Genomic DNA, 23,513 nt, shown 5'->3' with positions numbered 1-23,513 from the left:
GACACAATTATTTTTCCTATTCATGATGACCTCTTTTAGTGGGAGGACTGTCAATCAGTGATTGTGGGTGGGGCCTAAATGCCTGAGAAACCCACTCATTGCTGTGACTGCACAGCTGGGGGCACCAGGCCGGGCAGATTAAAGCTAAATGTATCCAGCTGCGTCTGCTTTAGATGATCATGTTCAGAAAATCCTACCGTCTGTCATTTCATGAGCAATAAAAAAAACAGCTGTAGAAAATCATTTAAAAATCTTTTTTTTTGTTTTTTTTTTTTAGAAAACAAATATTTCATAGTTATAACCAATATGTTTAATGATTTACATTTTATAATGCAGTGATGGAATAATAAAGCAAACAAAAATACATTTGATCACAATACACATTTTAAAATTGTATTATCTGACAATTTCATTGTACTTTTTTGTAATAAGTTAAGCTGAATGTTTGATAAATACATTGACTTTTTCCTTTTAATTGATTGAAATATGAATATTCTGGAGCTCCGTATTTACAGGGGACCAATGAATGAGACCTATTGTTGCAAAGAGGGATTGCAGCAGACATTTTTGAACATTTCTGAAGACAAAATCAGTGTATTAAGCCGCACACAGACACAACTGCACAACATTACAGCTGGAAGGGCACAAAGTCAGAAACATCTACAGTCAATATGTCTGTTTGTTATGTCTCTTTTGTATAGTTGCAGACATTATGACGGACAGAAAGTGTAGAACAAGTCTGTCCTCTTAAGAAGCTGCGAATGGAAATGAAAGCCGTTCTGCTACTGACCTCTCCATGCGGATTGCTTCTGTTTTCCGAAGTTTTTCCTCCCAGGTTTCATTGAGTTCAGCAATAATCTTTTCTGATTCCTAAAAGGAAGGAGCAGAGAGTGAAGAAAACAGTTTGATTTAGCTAAAACCCTTGGTGGGATTTTATGTAAGAGTTAAGCCAGTTTGAATCTGATTTGCTAACATTTAATGATGTCTTTTTATAGGAACACGACTTTCAGTTTAGAATTGAACTTTGCTTCATGCAGAATTTAAACAAGGTTCAAATTTTGAAGCATACAGCTGTACCACTACCCCCCCCCCCCCAACCAATGGACAGCTTTGTTTAAATGAGGCCTATAAAAACTCTCATTCACAGCTGCGTTTGTTTTTGGGTCACCGCTACACCTTTAAAATACAAATTCTGTAGGCTCACTCTAACAGCTAAAAGTCAAATAGGCCTGAATCTATTTTTGGTCTAATTTCCTCCATATATGCGTCGGCGCTTGACGTCATTGGGATGACAAACAGCCTGGGCGCCACGGTTGCTATGGAAACTGCAGCTCCTCATGCCTGATTGTTGCAGTCCTACGTGTCATCTTGTCTACTGAGTCAAAGTGTGGGGAGAGCGGGACAGCAGTGAGTTTTCCACTACGAGTGGGGATTCAGAAACCAAATTTCTTATATTTACAGCTTGATGGTATTACATTTAAGGAGTCTGATTAAAAGTGACATATCTACCTTAACTACGCTTTATGATTTTTAAATATGCTACAAAGTTCTAAACTTTAAAGACCCACTCCAATTAAAAAAAGTGTTTTTTGTGTTTTTAACATGTTCTTGCAGCATTTTTCTCATAGTGGAGGACATGTATGAAGAAAATTAAGCTCAAAATTGCATTTCTGGGTATTTTTCTTATTTAAATCATAGTTACTCATGAGCAGACGAAGAAATGGAGTTTGAAAAAGGTTGTGAGTGGGACATAGAAGCTACAATCGGCAGGCCACATGCTCCTTGTTTTGCTCCGTACTGATGTATCCACTACATCCTTCCACGCCTTCATGTTACTCGTCTGAGCTGGCATCTGGATCAGGACTGTACGGCCGGAGATCTATGATATTGCACCAGTAACCTTAAGCTGGGTGTGTGAGGGGTTGTAAGCTAGCAGGTGAGCGTCTAATCTAAACAGATGAATGGCGGTGTAGGCACCATAACCATTCGGCCTGCAAAAACCATTCGTGGTTCTTTGAGTAGTGCTGACGTCACATCATGTGACTGGCTGTCCGTTGGTCCGATGACGTATCAGGTCGTGATTGGTCTGGACAAATTATGATACTACCTTTTGAAGAAGATATTATGCAGTCCATTGTAAACAAACAGAGCTCCGACATGGAGCGAGATTTTCTTCTAAACAAGCTTTCATTACTGTTATGATTATTATTAATTGCATTTGCAGCCGAACGGACTGTGTTCCGAACCCTTCTCCGGACCACCTTTCCTGCCTGCGAACATGAAGCTACGAGACTCCAGCTGCTCAGAGACACGGTGGAGCAGCAGGTTCATTCTAATAGCCACAGATCTTTTTACAAAGTGGGTTGTGGCAAAATCTCTCTATAAACACCACAAAGAATAATGTAAGACACAACTTATGAGGGAAAAGAACTTTAGATTACAAAAGGAAACGTGAAATGAAAATATGTAGAGGCCAAGCAGATCTCCATGCTACATAGGTTTGTCCAAGTCGGGCTACCGTAGTGTGACGTTATCCTCAGTCGAAAGGACCCCGAACGGTTATTGCAGGCTGAATGGTTATGATACCTACAGCGGGAAGTGGGGTGGGCTTCCTGAACGGCAACAGTCCTGCCAAAAACTCAGAGGCAAATTTCTGATTAACTCCTGCTGCGTTGTAGAAACTATGTTCTAAAAGATGACACAGTTGTTTTTTTTCTGGCTAAAAACGAAAAAATCTTAATTAAAAGACCACTGGTATTGGTTTTAAAATAGATCAAAAGATGATTGGAGTGGGTCTTTTAACAAAAAGAGAAACTTATAATAGCTGAAGGGAATATTTTGCTTGTAAAATAGATCAAAAAGATAATTGGAGTGGGTCTTTAAATCAACTTTTTTTTAAATTAGCAGTTAGGTATTACAACAATGAATAGATGTACTATTGAGACAAGTGAGTTACACAAGCTTAAATTCTGTTTAACATTTACCTTTTATCAAATTCTGGTGATTTTATTTATACTCCTCTGCTAGTCATTGCTTTCTTGTTTCTGCAGGGGTTGAAATAAACCCTCCCAATGATTAGCAGGATAGGGTGTTTGAGTTTTTTCTCTCTCGTGAGAACTGTGAGAGGCTTTGTGTCATTTGAAGGGCCCCCATGTCATTTTTACCTTGAGTCTTTCAATGGCCTCTTCTCCTCCGGGAGTAGACATGATACGTTCTTGGATGCTGGTGACTGACTGCAAGCCCCCCTGGTTGCAAAGTGCACCAGAGGACGGGGAAGCTGTCAGGGAACCAATAGGCGCTGTGGAGAAATGGCCAGGGCGTTGGTTCTCTGAGGCTATCAAATATCTATTCTTATTGTTCTGAAAGTCTTTGAGGTCTGAGGCAACAACAAGAGAAAGGAGGGAAAGGCGGGGGTGGGCCCAGGATGGGAGATAGAGGGAATCAACGCATAAAATGGAGGGGTTGAAATGCCAAATAAATGAGAAAAGAGGAGATTGGGAAAGAGAAAGGACAAAGGGAAGGAAAGACCGACGTAAGACACACATCAAAAAGGGTTAAGACACAGCTAGTAAGATGGTCGTCCACAAAAAAGTCACAGTTTTCACAACAGCAGGTTTTGCACTATCGTCTATCCAAAGAATTTTTAATACGCAGAATTAAAATTAAGAGCAATCGACTGTGCTCTTAATTTGAAATGTAAACAATTGTTTTTCAGTTTTTGGGGGTCGAAATTTCAACAAATGCAAAAACTGCTGCATGAAAACTGGGATCAGTTCATCAAATACATGATGGGAAGGAGAGTGCATGGGAGGCTAGGGACTGAGAAGAGCAGAGTAAGACACATGTGCTTGAGTTCAGTGCACAGTTCAGTGGATTGCTTCACCCCACCCAAGCACTCGCATCCACCATAACACGGCCACAGCAGCCTCACTCAAAGGTCAGGCAGTGCATGTCAATACAATGGCCTCTGGGAGGCCTGAATAACAAACGAAGGGTTGTCAAGAGGCAGAAAATGGAAGAAGAAAAAAATGGAGGCAGGAGTAAAGAATTATTTACACCCAAAGGGGATGCTGAACCCCTTAACTTTAAGAAACTGCCAAAGAGTACTGCTCTGTTCAGCAAAATCTACACATTGAACCTGCGAGCTTCAGAAATCCATCTAGAGTTTGCATCAGGAAATGAAAAAAAGCAAAATTAAGCAGATGTGTTGGGGAGATTCAACAAGCACACTACAAACCTACTCCAACCAAACTATTAAAGCACACTAGGTTAGTGAGAGTTTGGTGTGCATACACACTTCTGGAGCCACTACGAAGAAACAAAAGTATGCACCTTTCTCTTGGTAGCTCTGAGCCTCACTTTGAGGACTCAGCAGAGGCATTTTAAAGGTTTGCGCACCTGTGGTAGATGATTAGTGAAAGAAAACAGTGAAAAAATAATGCCAAAAGCCACTAGTAACATAAGAAGCAGCACACAGTGAATGGCAGAGAGTGAGACATGGTTAATAAAATATGTATTTGAACTGGGGCTAAAGGAAAACTAACTCCTTTCTTTAAATGACAATCCTTTAAAAGTCAATTCTACAACTTCCTTTTAATAGATTTGGATGTAAGCTTACCTCATCATGATTTTGGCACCAAAAAAGGTCAAATAAACAAAAAAAATAAATGCAAAGCATGCTAACTTAGTGGCATGCTCGCCATTGCCAGATCAGCACAGCGTAATAAGCCTTGTGGTTCTGAGTAATACTCCATTAAGCTTTTGCTTTTTTAAAGTAACAACATGCAAAGCCAGCAGCATATTTGATATGCAGGCAATATGGCTCTTAATACGGCTACTAATAATGAAGCAAATCGCAGCACACGATGCAGGACTGATACACATATACACACATTTGATTCCACTTCCTGGGTAATCATCCCCCATAGGATCAACTAAGGGGAGGCAGGAAAAGATGAAAAAGGTCAGCATTTAGAGGGAAAGCTGGATGATGAAAACAATGAAAAGGTGAGACAAAATGTCATGGACCGCTTCATTAGGTGGACATCACAGGGGATTTGCTAGAAAGCAGATTTTTTTGTCACTTTTAAGGTTTATTAAATGGAATATAATGTCTAAAATTCAATTTGTATGAACCATCTCAACAACGTACAGAAAACAGTGTGGTTTCTCAAACATTAGTTTTCAAATGGCCGATTATACTGTCAGAATTAACCACATGCAACCGTATCTATTTTTATTTATCTGTTAAAAAATCCTTAATCCCAGATTCTAAAAGGAAACAAAATTTATGCACTTCAAATTTCAGCTACATTTGATTTGTTTTGTAAAATAGTAATAAAATATGAAATTAAGCTGAGGATTAATTTAACCAAAACTTAAAAGCATATAGAAACAAAAGTACAAGAATTATGTTAAAAAACAAAGAACAGAAGATGCTGCCAGCATTAGACAGGCTCGGCTCTAACAAAGAAAAGGAACACAGAAGTCAGAGAATAAACTTACTGTCAAGAATGTCTCCCAGGCCCTGGGCGCGCAGTAGCTCCTTAAGACGAGCCACTTCATCCTTCAGGTCACGCACCAACTTATTATTGGGATCCTCATTGATGACAGCATTACATTTGATATTTTTGGCTCGGTCAGCATACCTAAAAAGAGGAATAAAACCATTAGGAGGGACTCGCCATGTATATTTTCAAAAAAATTAATTGTTTTGTCATTAGTATTCAAATCTGGAGGAAAACATTACCGCAGTGTGCTGAGGGTTTCATCATAGTTGATATCTGCGGGGCTGAGAGCAGCAACCATGGCTGTTCTGGAGTTTCCACCTGGTAAAAACAGTAAAAACAGACTATAAAACCCCAAGATGCAGCCCTCCTTCCTACATGCCTGAATGGGAGGGTGTGAGCTCGTCTACTTAGACTGAGATACAGTCTGCCGACAGCAACCGTTTTTACTGGCATAGTGATGTACACTCGCCCCAGTCGGTTTTCCCCACCCTCATTTTTGTTTACCATCATATGTAAAGTAGAAAACTGATTCATTTGCTGTTGTGAAGATTTCGATTAACACATTTAAGATTCCCCTTCAATGTTAATGTTCATACCAAGATTCTCTCGTAGCAGCCATGTCAGAACAGAGTCTCTGTACGGGATGAAGTCACTTTTTTTCTTCTTCTTACTCTGCAAAAACAAAAAATAACATCAAAAGAGATTCCAAGTGATTGTGCATCAACAAATAAAAAAAAGAGGAGATGCTACACAAAATTTGAATGCAACAGGTTAAAGACATGATTTTATTTTCCTTTGTTCCGGTGCGATAATGATGATGGTTGTAATAACTGATGGTGCCTAAAAGCAAAGACTTTGCAGGGATAAAACAGCAGTAGCAGCAGCTATTTTTCCTACTGCATGTGGTAAAACAAAAAAACAAACAGTCAATCTGTCTCTTGGATGAATTACAGGTTAGTGCTTGAACTGTCAAAGACTTTACCTTGCTAGTACAGTTATCCTGTGTAAGCAGGCATTACAAGGAGAAGAGAAGAAAAGCCAGCTCATAAACAACAGATCCTTAAGAAGACAGGGTCATTTTGAAGAGAGTAAGAAAACAGACAGGAAAGAAAATAAAAACTCACCACTTCAGCCAAGGCAGAAATAACCTTTCCTAATGTTGTGAGGGATTTATTGATGTTGGCTCCTTCCTACAAGTTCAAAGAACAATGACATATTTTATAACACAAAACCAGCTGTGTATTCACCGACTCTTTAGGTGTTTGCCTCACCTTTAGCCTGGTACCTTTGGCTCCAGTAGAATCTGCCCGTTCACTCCCTGCCAAGTCTACCAGACTTATTTTACTGACCTAACCAGATAAAGAGAATGTAGATTCAATTGAGCTGAAACATAGGATCTCCAAATTAAAGAGAAACATTAAACACTGTATTTTAAACTGCAGTAATTTCTCATTGTAACTTAATTTGGTGCAGATCGGTTATTGTAGCTGGGGAGTAACTAATCAATAAGCAATAGCTCTGGAAAATATCTGAAATATAACTGAACATTCGAGCCCCGGGAAGCAGAACATGTGGAAAATCTGACAGCATTGCTCGATACAATAGCCTTTGTCTCCACAACAAGACTGCATTCTTTGTGACTCCAGAGGGGCAAATCTGAAAGTGCTCACTTTTTCTGTTCTAATGTCTCATTTTGAAAATGAATTTAAGCCCCTGCTTCCTATAACCTTTGACCTGAATGATCTACATAGAAGAAACCACATTTCAAGATCACAAATCCAGATCACAATATGGAAGGAGATCCTTTTAGAAGAATAAGAGGGCGCTAGGATATCTTAATGTCAGTGTTGTTAAGTTTTAGAGACCGTTTTAGATCAAGTCTTGTATTTTCCACCAAAAACTCACTGTCTGCCAACACCTTCATCGCTTTTCTCTGCCAGAAAACATCTGACCCATCAGAGAATTTCATAAAATAAAAGACAATTTTGCAGAAAGAAAAAAAAAAACGAATCAAAAATAGAAGACAGAAAGAATTAACCAATTAAAGAAGAGAGGAAAATCCCTCTTGACACCAGGGGGTGAGGACCTTAAATGCCACAAATGAACTGATTTATGAATGTGAATTCTATTTCTAGTTAGCTTTGACCTTTTCCGTGGAGAGGTCTGTCTGGTTGTCGTGTTTCCTCTGAGTGAATACGATGGTGAAAACTGCATGGGACCTGCTGCTGGTCTCGTTCATGTTGGTCGCAGCCACAGTCCTGTAGATTTGCACATATTAAAAAAAGTTAGAAAACTGAAAATATTAATCATTTTATGGGCAACTTTGTCACAACTCTATCACAAACACGAGTCAGAATATGAGCACCATCCTCATTTATTTATTGGCTTGAACTGAAGGTGAGGGAGTACTTTGTGCAGCACAGGTGTGTAATTCTGTGAGGACAACAGAACTGCAGAAGGCGTACCACAGGGGGCACATGGGCTTTATTCTCAATGTTCTCAAAATAAACCCATCGAGTCAGCACAGAAGGATGAAAGCAGAGTTCCTTCCTATTAACTGAAGCTCTTGTATCACATTTAAATATATGTATTCATTTATCACAGGAAGGAAATCACATACAGCATTGGGAATTACCGATGACCTATATGTGATTCCATAAAGAAACCCTTTTCCGAAAAGAATGCAAATTACAGAAAGTACTGAATTTCTAAAACTAAACTCATGAAGTGATCAAATATGTATAATCACAGAGGATGTGGATTATCACTTTTGAATATCTCAAACCACCGTTACATTTCTCCCTCTTACCTCGGCAACGTTCAAGTTTGACCTACCTGGCCTTGTTGCCAGCATCCATTAAGTCAGCGATGTCTGTGTAGGAGGTGACAGCTAGCTTAGACAAATCCTCCACATACGGACCCAGCAGAGGATGCTCTCGCACTCTTAAGTTCCCTTTGTTTTTGGGATTGAGCAAATCTCGCACCCTCTCACAGTAGATCTCCATGTAACTGACCTGGAATCACATTTCCAAAGTAACAGTGTGAGTTCAGCCTCAAGACATCCCCGAAACTTAAGTCATCATCATTCAAGGTCTGCCTTTTTACCGGATACGTGGTGGAGAAGGGGTGCCTCACTGATTAAGTAGGGGCTATAAATAAGGACATAGGAGTGCTCCAAAACATACCTCTACTGAGTATGAGAGCTCCTCTTTGTTGTTGTCCTCATTGATTTTCTCAAATAGATCTTCACACAGCTGAGCAGGAAGCAGGAAAAGAAATGTTTTAGTCTGAATTAACAATAGAGATGATCATTAAACAAAGGCCTTGTCACATCAGCAACAGCACACAAGCAAATGGATAAATCTGCAGCCTCTGGATGTTCTTTGGATGTTTAGGGTTGTGTTTTACACACCATGGGAATGATTCCTTCTTGTCCTTCTTCCTGCTTGCCCATCATCGTGTAGGATTTGCCAGCTCCAGTCTGGCCATAAGCAAAGATGCAGACATTGTAGCCCTCGAATGCATGCTCCAGCATTTCTTTGCCGATGTCATTGTATACTCTGTTTTGTGACGCAAAGGAGGGATCTTCGGGCTGGATGGCAAAAGCGAGAGACAACTCAAGTTATACCTTTGCGCAAACTTTTTTCACATTAGTACACTGAAATAGGTCATCTGACAAACTTTTCTGGAATGCAGGGTAACAAGATTGTTTGAACTCACTGTGGTGTGTGACCAGTAGGAGTAATCAAAACTAAAGGTCTTTGCTGGTTCCTTTGGGGCTTTGGGGTTGAGGATTGCTGTGGAAAAGACAAGAAAGTGTTTAGGAGAGGAGCTCTACATGAAAATCTGCTCCTTTGCTCTTCCAGCTTTTTTATTTTAGCTTCATTCAACCAAATCAATCCAAAACTTTGAACCAAAACCCATTACTTTTGATTTAAAAATAAATGCAGTTTTCAGTCATTTTCCAAAATAGCCCTTGGCTTATGATTTGGTTCCTCCTTCTGTATGATTTCACTATCACGTGAAATTGTGACACATTTGAAACATTTTTTTGTGTGTGTACGTGTTTGTGCGTGCACCAAAAAGACTAAACCGTTAAATTTGACTCACTTTAACTGGAGTTTTTTGCCTAATGGAGCTGCAGGCGATTCTACCCAGTCATTCTGTGTGGTCACATTCGTTTCCCAACAAGAACAATTCTGTTCTCCCTTACACTGTGTTGTACTGGTGGGATAGGTTTTTGTGGTAGTACTTATTGTAGAAGGGTAAAAATACATATTCTGAGGAATTCTAATAACATGAAGAGCACAATGTGAGGAAGGGGTTAAAAAGGGTAAAATAATATGCAAACTGAAGATTAAACAGCTCCATATATCAAGAGAAACACAAAATTGCATTTCAAATTAAGTGTATTAGCATACATTAGGTGTTCAAGCCAATGTTGCTCTTTCAGGGCAGCCCACTAAGCAGTAATTAGCTTTGTTTCATGTAAATGAAGTGCAAATGATGTGCTTCAAAAAAAAAGCCAAACGAAAGGCAGGTGCGTCCGTGCGACCAGAGACCGCACGAAAGGCGTTTGCATCAAGATGTCACCAGCAGAGTGCTCGCAGGATGTCACCGCACTAATCAATAATGCAGTAGAAGAGGAGAGACAGAGATTGCATATCGCCCTCCATGGGTCAAATCATGCCGACAGAGAAGCAACGAACGTCATCAGAAAGCAGCACGCCAACCGCTTCATGTTAAGCATGTGATGATCACAGCAAATACAGTTAAGATTACACAATCTTGCAGAAAAAAAATATATGCAAACTTCAATCTTCAGATTGAGATAAGCAAGAGCAGCTTCTATATTGTCGCTCGAAAAGGGATATAGCTAGACAGGTGGCTAAATAAAGCTCTTTTTCACCTCTGACCTCAGCACCTCTGAAGAGAAATTGAGACGGGGTAGGAAGAGGGATTTAGGTTACCAGCATCCCCATTCCCCTTTCCTGGAACAATATAAAAGGCATTTTGATGGGGGATAAACTGTTTGCAGTTAAGAAGTTAAAAAGAAAGATGGCGGGACAATAGTACAAAAACATCTGGACAGTGAAACATCCACAACATGCTAAAGATTTTTAACTCATTTTTGCTGAATGAATAAAACCCAGATTTGAAATGGAAGACATTCTGCTGCTTCATGATTCAACGTCATCAATCCATCTTGCTCAACCATGGTAACAGGTATAGGCCCAGACTCTGGTTGCCATAACAACTTCAACTTGGCACAAGAGGGGAGGATGCGGCACACTGTGTTCTCTTTTTTTCCCCTCGTCTCAACTAATCCCAGTCACTCTTCTCAAAAAACGATTGAGTCACTTCAAAGACAGATTTACAAATAACAGCAGTCAATAACCGTTTTTTGTTTCTACCGATTTAAGATCCCAAAAACGAGCGCAGTCAGACTGAAACATTGAGAAATCAAAGACATGTCCAATAAACATGGAAACATCCACTGAAGTCATTTCAGTACAGGAAAACCTGTGCTCCTATGACTGAACTAAAAACACGTATAACACCAATGATATTTACATGCAAACTAGGGCTGCACGATATGAAGAAAACTCGCGATATGCGATATCAGTGATTAATATTGCGATAACGATATAATTTCCGGTATATAAACAATCAGCAAAACAACCAAAAATATTATTCCCATTCCATTACAACAACTTAAAAATTATGTTACAAATGACCCTTGTTGACGTAGGAGGCGAACATACAACATAATAGGGCGCCATCCGATTAGTTACCAACGTGAAGGGGTCCATCTGATTGGTCAAATGCAGAAAGGGATTCTTTCAATCCATTAAACACTTCAAGCTGCTGTAAGATTGTTTGGCCACATCTAAGGTAACCATTTATTGCAAATTTGCTGTCTTTTGCGATATGCATATTGCACAGCTTGATATTGCGATAACGATAAATTTGCGGTATATTGTGCAGGCCTAATGCAAACTAATAAGCCCATCCTTTAAATTGCTAAATTAAAGGATGTCAGTAAGTCTACAAAAAGTGTTACAAATTTACTAAAAATGAGGGAATTCTTATTTGCTCTGAATGCAACATGACAATTGTATGAAGGGAAACATAAATACCATTTATTTTGTACAGTAACTAGTAGGCCACTCACCAAAAACAGAAAGCAGGAACAGGAAATAGTTGGATGGAACTGCTTAATATAATCTGTACCTGTTCCAATCAATGTGAGCCTTCCACTCCACGGGAGTTCTCCATTTCAATGTGGGGTGAAAAGCATTTAACTAACCACATCCTGTCATCTAAAGAACATCACCCAGCTGGTTATAGCTGGCGGCCATTTTCTGCAAGAGTGGGGCCTATGATCTGACCAGGAAAGCAAAAACACCCTTCCTTAATTAGGCTGTTAGGAGGTCTCCGAGCACCAGATGGGGACTAAAAGCAAGCTGCTTTCACTCCGGACTAAGAGAAAGCTGAAATGGCTTTAAACATGAATCTCACCTATGGAGCTGCTCATCTAAGATGAAAATGCTTTTCGAAGAGGATTTTGGATTGTTTGGAGCCATTTTATTTTGTTTGCTTGGTATTAAAAGAAAGAAAAAAATGAAAAAATAAATAAGATTTACAAGCATGTGAGAATGTTGCTTCCACAACCCCTAAGGCTACATTGAGTTAAAGATCCACTCCAATGAAAATTGTGTTTTGGGTGTGTTTAACATGTTCTTGTAGCATTTTTCTCATAACTGAGGACATATATAAAGAAAATTATGTTTTTGAGAACATTTTAAGTATTTTTGTTTATTCAAATTGTTGTGACTCAGGAGCATAAAAAAAACAGCTGGAAAAAGCTAGTAGCTGTGACGTAGAAGCTACAATCGGCGGGCCACAAGCTCCCTGCTCCGCTCCATTCTGGTGTAGACGACTAGATCCATGTACATATTTGTTTTCCTCGTCTGAGCATGCATCTGGCTCCAAACTGTCTGGCTGGACAGCTCCAATGTTTCTCACCATTATTTTTTTTTTTTCTGCAACTGGAATGCTAGACTGGGGGTGTAGGCTAGCAGGAGAGTGCGTAAACAATTGGACGACGGGTTGTGGGGGCACCTTTACTCAGGCACCAATGGTCCCGTCCATAACTCAGAGGCGGATTTCTTATGAACTACTGCCGCTCTGCAAAAACTATGTTCTAGAAAACAGTGCTCCTTCACCACAGCAAAGTGACTGCCTCGCCAGTTATCTTAGCACTAAATTAGCAGTTTGAGAAAAGAATTTTCCGTCAAACCTTTTCAAGGCATTCACAGAACTGCGCAAAGTCAGTCATTGACCACCCTATTATCTTGATGACTGAAACAGTTCACTGCTGTGTCTAAACATAAGTGATCCACCTGTGCCAGAGTTTGTGCACGAGTACTAAAGCCATGGAGGACATGAAAAAAACAAACAAACAGAACAAGCGCTGCTACAGTCACCTGTTTAATAGCTTATCCCGAACAGGAAGAGAAAAACTCCCTGTGCTGCATATCGAGATGGACAGAGGTATGCTCTGAGGACTCTAAAGAGTCTTTTGGCAGAGCCTGTGTGATGGCCGGTTACCAGGGCTACAGCACAGGTGACAGAGTCATCACTGGATGCAGCTCAACACTGAGGGCTAAAAGTAGTAGCGTGTACATGCTGCTAAGCACATTTGAGAAATAGTCGAGCATGTTGGAGCTTTAGCATCTCTGCCTGAAACTGCTTTGATGAACTTGTTAACCTTTTGTGTGAGGTGAGAACAACTGTGTATAAAATTCTGTCAAATAGAAACATTTTGATTTCATATAATATTAGTCTGTTCATCTGAGTACAAACGGCTCCCCTCATGTTCAAGAGAAAAGAAAGGAAGACAATAGAACAAAATGCAGAATGGGCTTTACAGCTGACAATCAAGTCTGCATGAAACATTAAGTAATCTGTTATGACTAGACCCTTTAAAATAAGTCTTTTTCAGTCTGCCTAACACTATTGAAAAAAGGACTGTCATTTTTCTTGACATCTGATTAGGATGAACAAATTGTTAACTGCACTTGACAAAAATCGTTGTTTTGTCACATAATACAAAAAATACTCTAGAAAATTGTCAAATAAAACATACGGGAAGAAAACCTGCATAAATCAAGCATAGTGATGTTGCTCCATTAGGTTAGAAAGCATGGGGGGAGAGGTCACCGACTGCCTTGCTCGACACGCCAGCTGTTCCAGCTCTGTTCTACTGTCTATTTATACATCAGCAGATGGCAGCTAGTGCTTTGCATGCCGACAGACCGTCAGTGACAGGAAGGAATGGACAGATTTCAGCTGCCCAAGCTTTCTGCTGAACTCTTAAGCCAAACCACACATTACTTCAAACTCACAGGGACCAGTACCCCACTAGGACTGTGAGTGCCTCTGATGTTAGCAGCTCAGCCAGACTCCCTCCCAGAGCGCACACCAACAAACTAAAGAGGGGATTCTAGAAACCACCAGACAACATGCAAAGCCAGCAGAACTCCATTCAGAAGCTAAACAAATACAGAACTTCAACAATGAGGAGGGGTATCAAGCAGTCTCTTTTAGGCAATGGCTAGCTGGGGTTGAGCAGGACTGCAAACAGAACTATATCACAAACAACAATTGTTTCAAATGCAGTCCTCTGTACAATCCAGAGTATAAATATTCACAAATGATCATTTTTAGAGCTTTGCTCCAAGATGCAATGCCTCAGAATGCTCAGGGCAGGTGCTTCCTCATTGATCAGTTATTTTGCTCAGCACTTCCTGCATTAAAAAAAGCCTGAGACAAAGTCAAGAAGCATAAATTCCATCACCATAGGGTGTGTGAATACAGTACAAACCTATACAATAGTTTGGACTTTGAGGATGTTTAAAAATGAAATGGTAATAGGCGACAACTCTTGACAATGTTTTTGGTGGACAACACAACTTTGATCTTTGCGGTTGCTATTGTTGTAATATTAGTTAGTCTTAGCACAATAATTCATTTCAAAAACAGTTCATCTAGAGCAGCGTTTTTCAAACAGTGTGCTGTGGGAAATTGTTCATTTTCACTGAATCTAAAAACATTTACCATCGTCAGGATAGCAGCTCTGTGTTCATCCAAAAAGGCTCCAATAAGTTAGTATTGAAAGTAGTTAGTATATGAAAGATCAGAAAATACTTTTCTCTTTGTGTTTATTTCTTTGTTTTTATCTGTTTTTCATGAGTTTTTTAAGTATGGAATAACTTGCTCCATGTCTCTGCTCATGATAAGTCGTCCAGATTCGTCCCAAAACAGCAGATTATCATAAGGTTCGGGCAGAACAGCTGAGTTGGAAAAACAGAATAAACCAAGCCGTGCAGAAAAACCAAAATAACAGTGCCCTTTGCAGTCACTGCGTCCAACAAGCATCAATTTCACAGAGCAGTGACTTGGATTTCAACTATCCGACAATAAAAGTAAAGTTTAAAAAGTTTTAGTCCTTGTGTAATCATCATGTCACAATGAAACAAAGAGTATTCTGTAAAAGTAACAATATTCTGTTACTTTTTATTTATTTATGTTATTTTAATGTAGTTCAGAATAATGGGGGGAGTTAGCAATGATTCATGTTCCAACACTAATCATCCAGAGCTTTCTCCACTAGGAAAGTAAATGACTTAGGACCGTGTGCATATGTGTATTTACTAGTATGTGTTTGCACCCTCCGCTGATCTTCATTAGCAGCAGAGTATTTAAACAACAGCAGGAGATGGCTCTATTTGGTAGCTGCAGGCAGTTCTGGTAGCCAATCTGCTTCATTGAAATTGAACTTTCCTGTTGCCATACCGAGAAACACAAAATAAGCATAATGCCCACCAATGAGCTGCCCGTGCCCAGACTACAAAGCGCTGAAGTTTGGATCTGAATGTAACCCTGAGTCGGAGAAAGGAAACCAGACAATGCAATCTGGAAAGAAAGCGGGTTTGAAGGGAACAAAAAGAAATCTTAGCCTAAAATGTGGGAAAGTCCTGACACTTCACCCGCATTGGGTTTGGAACCAAGAGAGGAGTGAGAGGACCAAATGAGAAGAGTGAAAACAAACATGCACTTATCTGCTTTTTTGGCCCCTGCATTCATCATTAGGGGACAAGGACAAAGAGCTACAGGCCCTTGTGAACACAACCACAAGACCAATGTGAGAATTCTGTTGGCTCTAGATTAAATGATGTGCTGGTAAGTCACAAACAAACAAAACCAGGCAATTTTGCCCTAAATAGACATTCCATACATAAATCTACATACACACTGCCTATTAAACCTGCATGGGACCATAACTTTTATCGTCACATGTCTCTGCTCGTGAACTACTGCTTAAAAATTTTTTTCCCCAAACAAAAATCCTGCACATACAGTATAGAGGTAAAGTTTGTGTGATGACATTGCTGTTACACAACCATAAAGATCTTAACAAGCCTAAACATACAGTTGGAGTAGCAGTAGATAATCTTTAGAGATAAGAACAAAGAGTGCTGCATGATGATTCCTTCTCATCACAGAGCCCTCATGTAAACATCACCGACTCATTCTGCGGAATTTCAAGCCAAAAAAACAGCTAGAAGGTAGAGAAACCGTTATGAATCTCATCATCCCTCACAGTGACGCTGCCTCATGTTTCACACACGTGCACAGTGCTCAGGCATGACTTTTTCTCCAGCTGCTACCATGACTGCATTCACAGTCAGCTAGCCCGATCAGTCCGAGTTAATCAAAAACCTTTATTTAGATTCTACTGAGGCCATTCAGCCGCTAAAAAAATGGAAAACAGAAAAAGAGAAAATAATTGATTCTGGTGCTAAATGGAAAAAAAGAGCAGTCTGCTCGCTAAGACAACACATTTAAGCTAGGTTATTGTAGCAACGGATTTGGGAAGTAAAAAGATATCATGTTTTAGATTTTTATCATTCACTATATGTCAAAAGATAGACTGTATAGTCTGTATGACCAAAGTCAGGATCATTTAACAATCTTCAGCTTAAAGACCCACTCTGATGAAAATTGTGCTTTTTACATTTTTTAACACGTTCTTGTAGCTTTTTCTCATGGTGGAGGATTATATACAGAAAATTAAGCTTAAAATTGCATTTGTGAGTGTTATTTAAATCATTATAAATCAAGAGCAGACGAAGAAATGGAGTCAGAAAAAGCTTCTAGCAGTGATGTAAAAGCTACAATCGGCAGGCCACAAGCTCCCTGCTCCACTCCATTCTGATGCATTCACTTGTTGATGAAAAGATTCATGTACGTCTTCGTGTTCCTCCTCTGGGCTGGCGTCTGGATCAAAACTGTACGGCTGGACAGCTCCAACATTGCTCACCAATGTTAGGTTGGGTGTGAGGGGCTGAAAGTTAGCAGGAGAGCGGGATAACAAATTGATGATGGGAAGTGGGGGCGGGCTTACTCCATACCAACAGTCCCGCCCACAACTTGGAGGCAAATTTCTAATAAACTTCTGTCTCTCAGCAGAAACTCTGTCCTAAAAAACAACCCAGGTTTTTTGATTTTGCATAAAAACAGCACAATCATAACTAAAAGATCAATGGGAACACTTTTACAGTAGATCAAATCATGATAAAAGTGAGACTTTAAATGTTATCAGCGATTAATTAGTTGGTTCCAGGTAGCACAAGAGAAGAAAAATGGTGAGAAGCAATAGTGGCAAAATATCAAATTATGTCATCAGTTACAAAACATGTATTATGACAAGACATTTCTACTTTGCTTCGATGACCATGCTGTGTAGTAAGATAGATGATATTCCAATCATTTTAAATCTGTTGGTTGACAGAGATTGGTAATATTCTATAGGCTATGTATAACTTTGTTTTAATTTATTTTAAAATTTAAAGCCATATGGAAACAAATTAACATTGCAAAATTTCACTTTGAAGTCCACTAAAAATACGAAATTATTCCCAAGAAAAACAAGAAAGCTGTTGATTTCCAAATAAACTAAACGTGAATACTGTAAATTCAATTTTCACTTCAGTTCATGTTTCAAATACCAAAACAATATGTCTGTGACCCCATCTTTGTCACAGGGAAAACTATGAGCGCCACAAAAACACAAGCTTCTCCTGCTTGACCCAGCAAAACCCAATAAAGCCTTTTTCACAAGACCTTTCTGGAACGTGGGGAGTGTGATCTCTAAGTAGTGCATGAGCGGCTCCAGAACAATCCCAGCTAGAGTTGATGAGGAATGCGACATCCTGACGGGTGTGCGTATTCCCACAAGGGTCAGAAGGATTACAGCGGCAAGGCGTGGCAATCTCGAACAAGCTAGTGGATTATTGGTCTTAATCGGGTCAATCTTTCTTACAAAGATATGGCTGAGCTACTGGATGACCATTCTTCACACCATGATGACCATTTTTCTCCCCAGCACAGTCGTGGGTTAGTAGCATTCATACAGACCAGGTTCATTATTATTAGATGTGGTGGTGGCCTCCTCTCATGTGCAGCTGAAGTGCATGAAGTGAGGCAGTTTATCCCTCTAGGATTTCTGTAAGGTCAACACCCACTTGGCACTTAACAAAAGGCCACTCAATACCAGGAGTGGAACGGAAAGGTGAAGGTGTAATTGCTGTTTTTGTTCAATATCGTTTTTAGTTTACCTAATCACTTAGCTCACCTAGTATAGAAATCCATGTAAAATCTATTTTTAAAGGAAAAATGACTCCATATCTACCATTAACAAGCTAATATTCCTAAGAAATTAAAAACTTTATCTTGAAACCCATGTATTTTTCCTTAAAAAAAAAAAAAAAAAAAAAGGGACAATTTCATCATTTAATTATTATTAAGGTCATCCATAAAGCAGGTTTATGGTTTGGGGTTAACATGAACCTTAAAGCAGAATAATGCATACATTACATAATAGGAGAGACAGCAGAAGAACAGATCAGAGCTGAATCTGCTGCTGCTCCTCAACATTTGAAACACTTCCATGAATTAAAGCAAATGGCCATTGAATTTCTTCTTCGTAATTATATTAGCCCTGGAACATTTAAGAGCTTCCACCCAAAAAGGCCTTTTCTTTCTTTTTTTCCCCCAGACTGCCTGCAAGGCCCATGAACAGTGGATAATCAATTTTCCGTCCCTCTACCAGCACCCTCTCCTTAGCTCCACCATGAGCATAAAGAATAGAGTGGAATGGAGGGGGGAGCCAGCGCATCCTGTTCTTCCCCCAAAGCTCCGTCTTTCTCTGTGCTGGTGACACATGGAAACAGACACATCTGCCCCTCTGTGAGCTACAATGGGAGGGGGGTGTCATGGCCTCTCACACATTTCTGCTGAACACATATAAGCTGACCAAGCAACTTCATGAAACAAACCGTCTGTCCTGGACTGCATGGGTTTATCTGAATCAATGCAGCGCCAGTAAAGCAGAAAGAATAAGAGTCTGTTCAACCTGAGGATGACTCTCTTAAAACTGTCAGTTCACAAAGTTATTCTAAAAGGTAACTTCCTCTTGGGGATTGAGATATAACTGAAAACATTTTACTTTCATTTTCTTTGACGGCTACCTTGAATAAAGCCAAGTGAAAAGTATATGAAACACAATGGCAGATCTACTAAGTACCGTTTAAATCTCAAACTTTGATTGATGTGCCGTTTTTGGAAGCCTTCAAGAGTTTGATCATGCATTTATCGCTTTGTTTGTCTTGAAGAGATTGCATGTAGTCACATGCTCCAATAAAATGTTTCAAAATTCCCAATCATTTATTCAATGTGTTTACCAGTATAAAAGACATTTTTATCATTTCTTAGTGCATTATATTAAAAAAAAAAGCATCTTAAACCCAAAATTTGCCCATTTGCTTTTCCTAATTTTTTCCCCTTCTCTCGATCAGTCTAAATATTATTCAATGAACACAAAAAAAAAGAACTGAAATGAAAACCAAGATATAAGATTGATATAAGAAAATGTTTTAAAATGTGCCTATCATTTGTTGGAATTAAAAAAAGAACATGCTTAACATTATAATAGGTACACCTACATAAGGCTACTAAATGACTAGAAAACACGCATCTTAGAAAAATAGAAAAAGTCAAAAATGCATTCGACTATTTTATGCAAATAAACCAATGTTCATGACCATCCAGTTAAAACAGAGAGATGTGTCCTCCCAGTCTCCTAAATAAACCGTTGCTTCAGAATACACACTAGAAACCAGCCGGGTGACCTTGGTAAATATGACAGACGGAAGGCATCATAACACTCCCATTTACGAGGGGTCACATTTTCCCACCGCATGCCAAATAACACACACAACAGCTTAAACACATACATGTTTAAGCTATAAAGCACAGCTCAACTTCTCAGCATCCTAATAAGACAGCATTGTCAGCATACCATCTGCAATGAAGCCCTGATGAAGAGGAAGAGTATGGCTGCCTGCCAGGCTGCCTTTCTGCTCTGCAATCTGCCTTTGAGAAAGGAGGTGCTGGAACCTACTCCTCTCCCATGCTGACTAATCGTCCCCCCCTGTGCCACAAACCACAGGCATTGCATGGCGACTTTGACATAATAAGGAAAGGGAGCAAAAGTAGTGGGGATTTAACAAAAAGCTTGTCGTTGGTAGAGTCTGAGAGATAAAGAACAAGTCAGCCACATCTACTGGGGAGCTTATGGAAGATTCACATAAGTTTAGTCCGATGAGGCAGAGAAGACGGAGTCAAGACTCGAAGAAACTCATGAAGCCTGTTGACAGATCATGTTTCTGCTCCATTTCTCTACCTCTAAAGCAGCGGTGAAAACATAGATAATACAGGCATAAACCATAGGAAATGAAGAATACTACACTAAAAGATACTCTTTGTGATATAGCCGTGAAGACCTGGCACGGGAAAAGCTGTGTAAAGACGGCTGGATCTCCCAGCATGGACCAACAAAGCATTGCTCACACAGACTCTTGGAGCATTCTGAAGAAGACTTTCCCTCTTGAAGCCTGTGATTCTCTTTCAGGCCGTTTGTTCTCAAACCTCAAAAGTATTCAGTTTGCTCATTCTGCCCTTCTCGGTACACCAAACCCTCCTTAGCACACTAACCTGAATAAATTCAAGATGTGGTATTAGGTTTGTGTGGATGCTGTTGTGTGTGCCAATGGGCTACTTACTTGTAGTGTTGCCTTGCATTTGTATGATACATTTGGACTCCTTGCCGATCTCCCTGGAGTTAAAGGGCCGAACTCGGACAGCAACTTTTACAGATGCCCCAGACATGTTTGCGGTTCTGGACCGTCTTCTGGTATGTTAATCCTTCCTTTTGGGTTAGAGAAAAAAAAGAGATTTGTTAGATTAAATATCACCACAGAATGAGCTTTGCAATTAGACAATAGATAGATATTACTTCATTTAAAGACCCACTCCAAGGAAAATTGTGTTTTTGGTGTTCTGGTGACATATTTCTAATGATGGAGGACACATATAAACAAAATGAAGCTTAAAATTGCATTTTTGAGTATTTTGAATTCAAATGGTGAATTAGAACCAGACACTAAAATGCCATTGGAAAAATCTTGTGATGTACAAGATACTACGTCAAGCGCTGTCCTATGCTCTATTCTGATGCCTCCACTCGCAGACAAACACATCCGTGTGGGTCTTCATTTTCCTTGGCTCAGGCTAAGCTCCAATATTACTCGCCATTTTTGTTGCACCGTTAATGATAGACCGGGGTTATAAGAAGCCATAAGCAAGCAGGAGAGAGCACATAAGCAGAAAGATGATGGAAAGTGGGGGCAGGCTTACTCTGCACCAACAGTTCCACCCACAGCTAAGAGCAAATTTTGTTATCAAACTCCTGTTGCTCTGCAGAAACTCTGTCCTGGAAAACATGTTTTTTGATTTGGGCTAAAAAGGGCGTAATCATAATTTAAAAAAAAAAAAACCTGGGAACCCTTCAAAATAGATGAAAAGATGATTGGAGCGGGACTTTCAACAGTGATGCTCAAAGCCCTTTTTGCAAACCCAAGTCTCAATTCTTAAAATGTAAAGTTAGAAAAAAAAAATCATTGTAAAACTTTTCTTTGTTTTTTTTTTAATTGTAGGGACACAAAAACAGGCAGTTGGTGTTTCCACATTCCCAGTGCAAAATTGTAAAATGAGCTTTTATTTTTTTTAGACCCGACAGCATATCATGGAGCTAAAATAAATAAGAATAAGCACTGTTTATACGTCACAAACCTCTAGACAAGTCTTAGGTCTCTGCATATGACACTTAAATGTGACACATTTCAAGTCAAAGTTCCAATAAGTATAAAATTTGACATAAACAAATATGGCCGACAAAAGCCAAACGACTTTTATTCTTATCATCACATGCATACAGCCATGAGCTGCAACCTATAAACCTCCTAAAGTAAACGTTTTTAGCCTCGTATTAAACTCAATACTCCAGCTGAAACACACTGATTCAAGCAGCTTATATTTTCACTATAATGAAGCAGCTTTTCTTTACAGTTAGTGTCAATTTAAGCCATACTTACTTCCTACAACCAGTGACTACATTGCTTAAATATCCTATGTTTTTCCACGGCAGCCATCCTAAGGGAAGCATACGCCCATGAAATTCTATCTAGCCTTCTCTGTGTGAGCTATAGAGATACCAATCAGGTTGGCTCCATAATCTCTCGCTGCTATTCCATAGCAGGAATTAGAAAAATAAAATAACTTCGATGAAGAAAACTGATAATTAAATTCTCCGATGTTCGGAAGTGGGCTAATCCTCTGCTTCGTGTTGTGGAATCGCGCAGGGAGGAGTTAACGTGTTTCTATCTTACCAGGCCGAACAGTTTGTTCACATTTATCAGTTACCAGATGACATATATAAAAATATATTTCATATCAAATCGCAAAATGCACATTTTAAATGGGGCTTTGCACATTTCGATAACAGTTGGCGTCTTTCTTTAGCTTCTTTTAAACAGACTTGACTCAAGTCTTGAGGTCAAAACTAACCTACCTGCAGGCAGAATGTTAACACTATAACAGCTATCGAGTCGTGAGCAAAATATGTGTCCAAAAGCAAAATATATTTATTGAAATTTACGCGGATCAATTCGTTAATTTAGCCCACGGCGAAGTCAATTTCTCATATGCACGGAAAATGAGCATATTTTGAGTAATTTGTGTTGATACGAAAGGTTGCTCTGTATTATAAATGTATTTTTTAATAAAACAACATTCTTATAAGTAAAATAATAATAATAAATGTACATGTATTTTTCGATCGCACTTACCTCTTAGGGTTCGCTAGCAGGACAGCACTGGAGCGGAGAGAACGATTAGCCCGCGGGCGTCAGGAGGTGGTCCTTTTAATCAGAATCTACGCACACGTATGCTGCTATAAAGTCCATTTTTGTAAAAACTAGCCATTATAGCGACATTTGTCGCTGGAAGGTTTGTAAAATTACTCGAAAATCCTTCTTTTTTTCCTCCCTTGCATGGGAAACCAGACGCCTTATCCGAACACGGGCGAAAATGGAAATCGATGAATCGCCTTGATTTACCGAAGACATTACGTCAACTCCCTCTCAGAGGGCTGAGTGACATGAAGATCAGCCAATCACCACGCAGATTCCATTGACGAATGCTTCTACCAGCCAATCAGAACTACGGATTTAGGCAAAAGGGAAGTGGGATGTCTCTCCTGCTGCGACGCCACACTGCAGGATTTCTGCCCACTTCTCCAAATGCTCCGCGCACTGATGTCGCCGCATCACCAGAGATCAACACAAACAGCGCCGTCTCGCGAGAAAAAACCAGGTCGCTGTCTCACAAAAACAAAAAATAAATACATTTTCAGTATAATTTGAAAACTTGAGGTGTGTGCTGCGAACGGATAACAGTACAAGCCTACCAAACTTGGTCACCAATCAGGCTTTTCTTCAATAAAAGCAGACTAAAATGAGTATCATACTACAGATG

At 39.6% G+C, this 23,513-nt stretch overlaps 1 protein-coding gene across 19 annotated transcripts in view; it reads right to left on the bottom strand.

Annotated features, from left to right (window-relative positions):
• The window catches only part of kif1b (kinesin family member 1B), a 53,492-nt gene extending 30,274 nt beyond the window's left edge, over positions 1–23,218 (bottom strand). For 4 of the 19 annotated variants that reach the window (XM_020704558.3, XM_078950750.1, XM_078950737.1 and 1 more), the window contains exons 1-16: positions 22,826–23,218; positions 20,702–20,847; positions 9,231–9,307; positions 8,923–9,102; positions 8,696–8,764; positions 8,346–8,524; positions 7,657–7,768; positions 6,782–6,859; positions 6,635–6,700; positions 6,493–6,510; positions 6,107–6,182; positions 5,750–5,828; positions 5,506–5,648; positions 4,893–4,934; positions 3,165–3,376; positions 791–870 (exon numbers count right to left, since the gene is read on the bottom strand). In XM_020704558.3, coding sequence (XP_020560217.1) covers positions 791–870; positions 3,165–3,376; positions 4,893–4,934; positions 5,506–5,648; positions 5,750–5,828; positions 6,107–6,182; positions 6,493–6,510; positions 6,635–6,700; positions 6,782–6,859; positions 7,657–7,768; positions 8,346–8,524; positions 8,696–8,764; positions 8,923–9,102; positions 9,231–9,307; positions 20,702–20,807 — 1,517 coding nt within the window. In that variant the 5' untranslated portion in view covers positions 20,808–20,847; positions 22,826–23,218. Of the gene's footprint in view, positions 1–790; positions 871–3,164; positions 3,377–4,332; positions 4,399–4,892; positions 4,935–5,505; positions 5,649–5,749; positions 5,829–6,106; positions 6,183–6,492; positions 6,511–6,634; positions 6,701–6,781; positions 6,860–7,656; positions 7,769–8,345; positions 8,525–8,695; positions 8,765–8,922; positions 9,103–9,230; positions 9,308–20,701; positions 20,848–22,825 lie in introns of all 19 variants that reach the window. The other 15 variants (XM_078950746.1, XM_078950747.1, XM_078950751.1 and 12 more) reach the window with 8 other exon arrangements.
• Between the last annotated feature and the right edge of the window lie 295 nt (positions 23,219–23,513).

Source organism: Oryzias latipes, chromosome 7, assembly GCF_053564925.1.
Source record: "Oryzias latipes strain Hd-rR chromosome 7, Olatipes_Hd-rR_3.1".
Lineage (NCBI taxonomy): Eukaryota > Metazoa > Chordata > Actinopteri > Beloniformes > Adrianichthyidae > Oryzias > Oryzias latipes.
The sequence above is the reverse complement of the archived record's forward strand: the minus strand, read 5'-3'. Positions and strand labels throughout refer to the sequence as shown.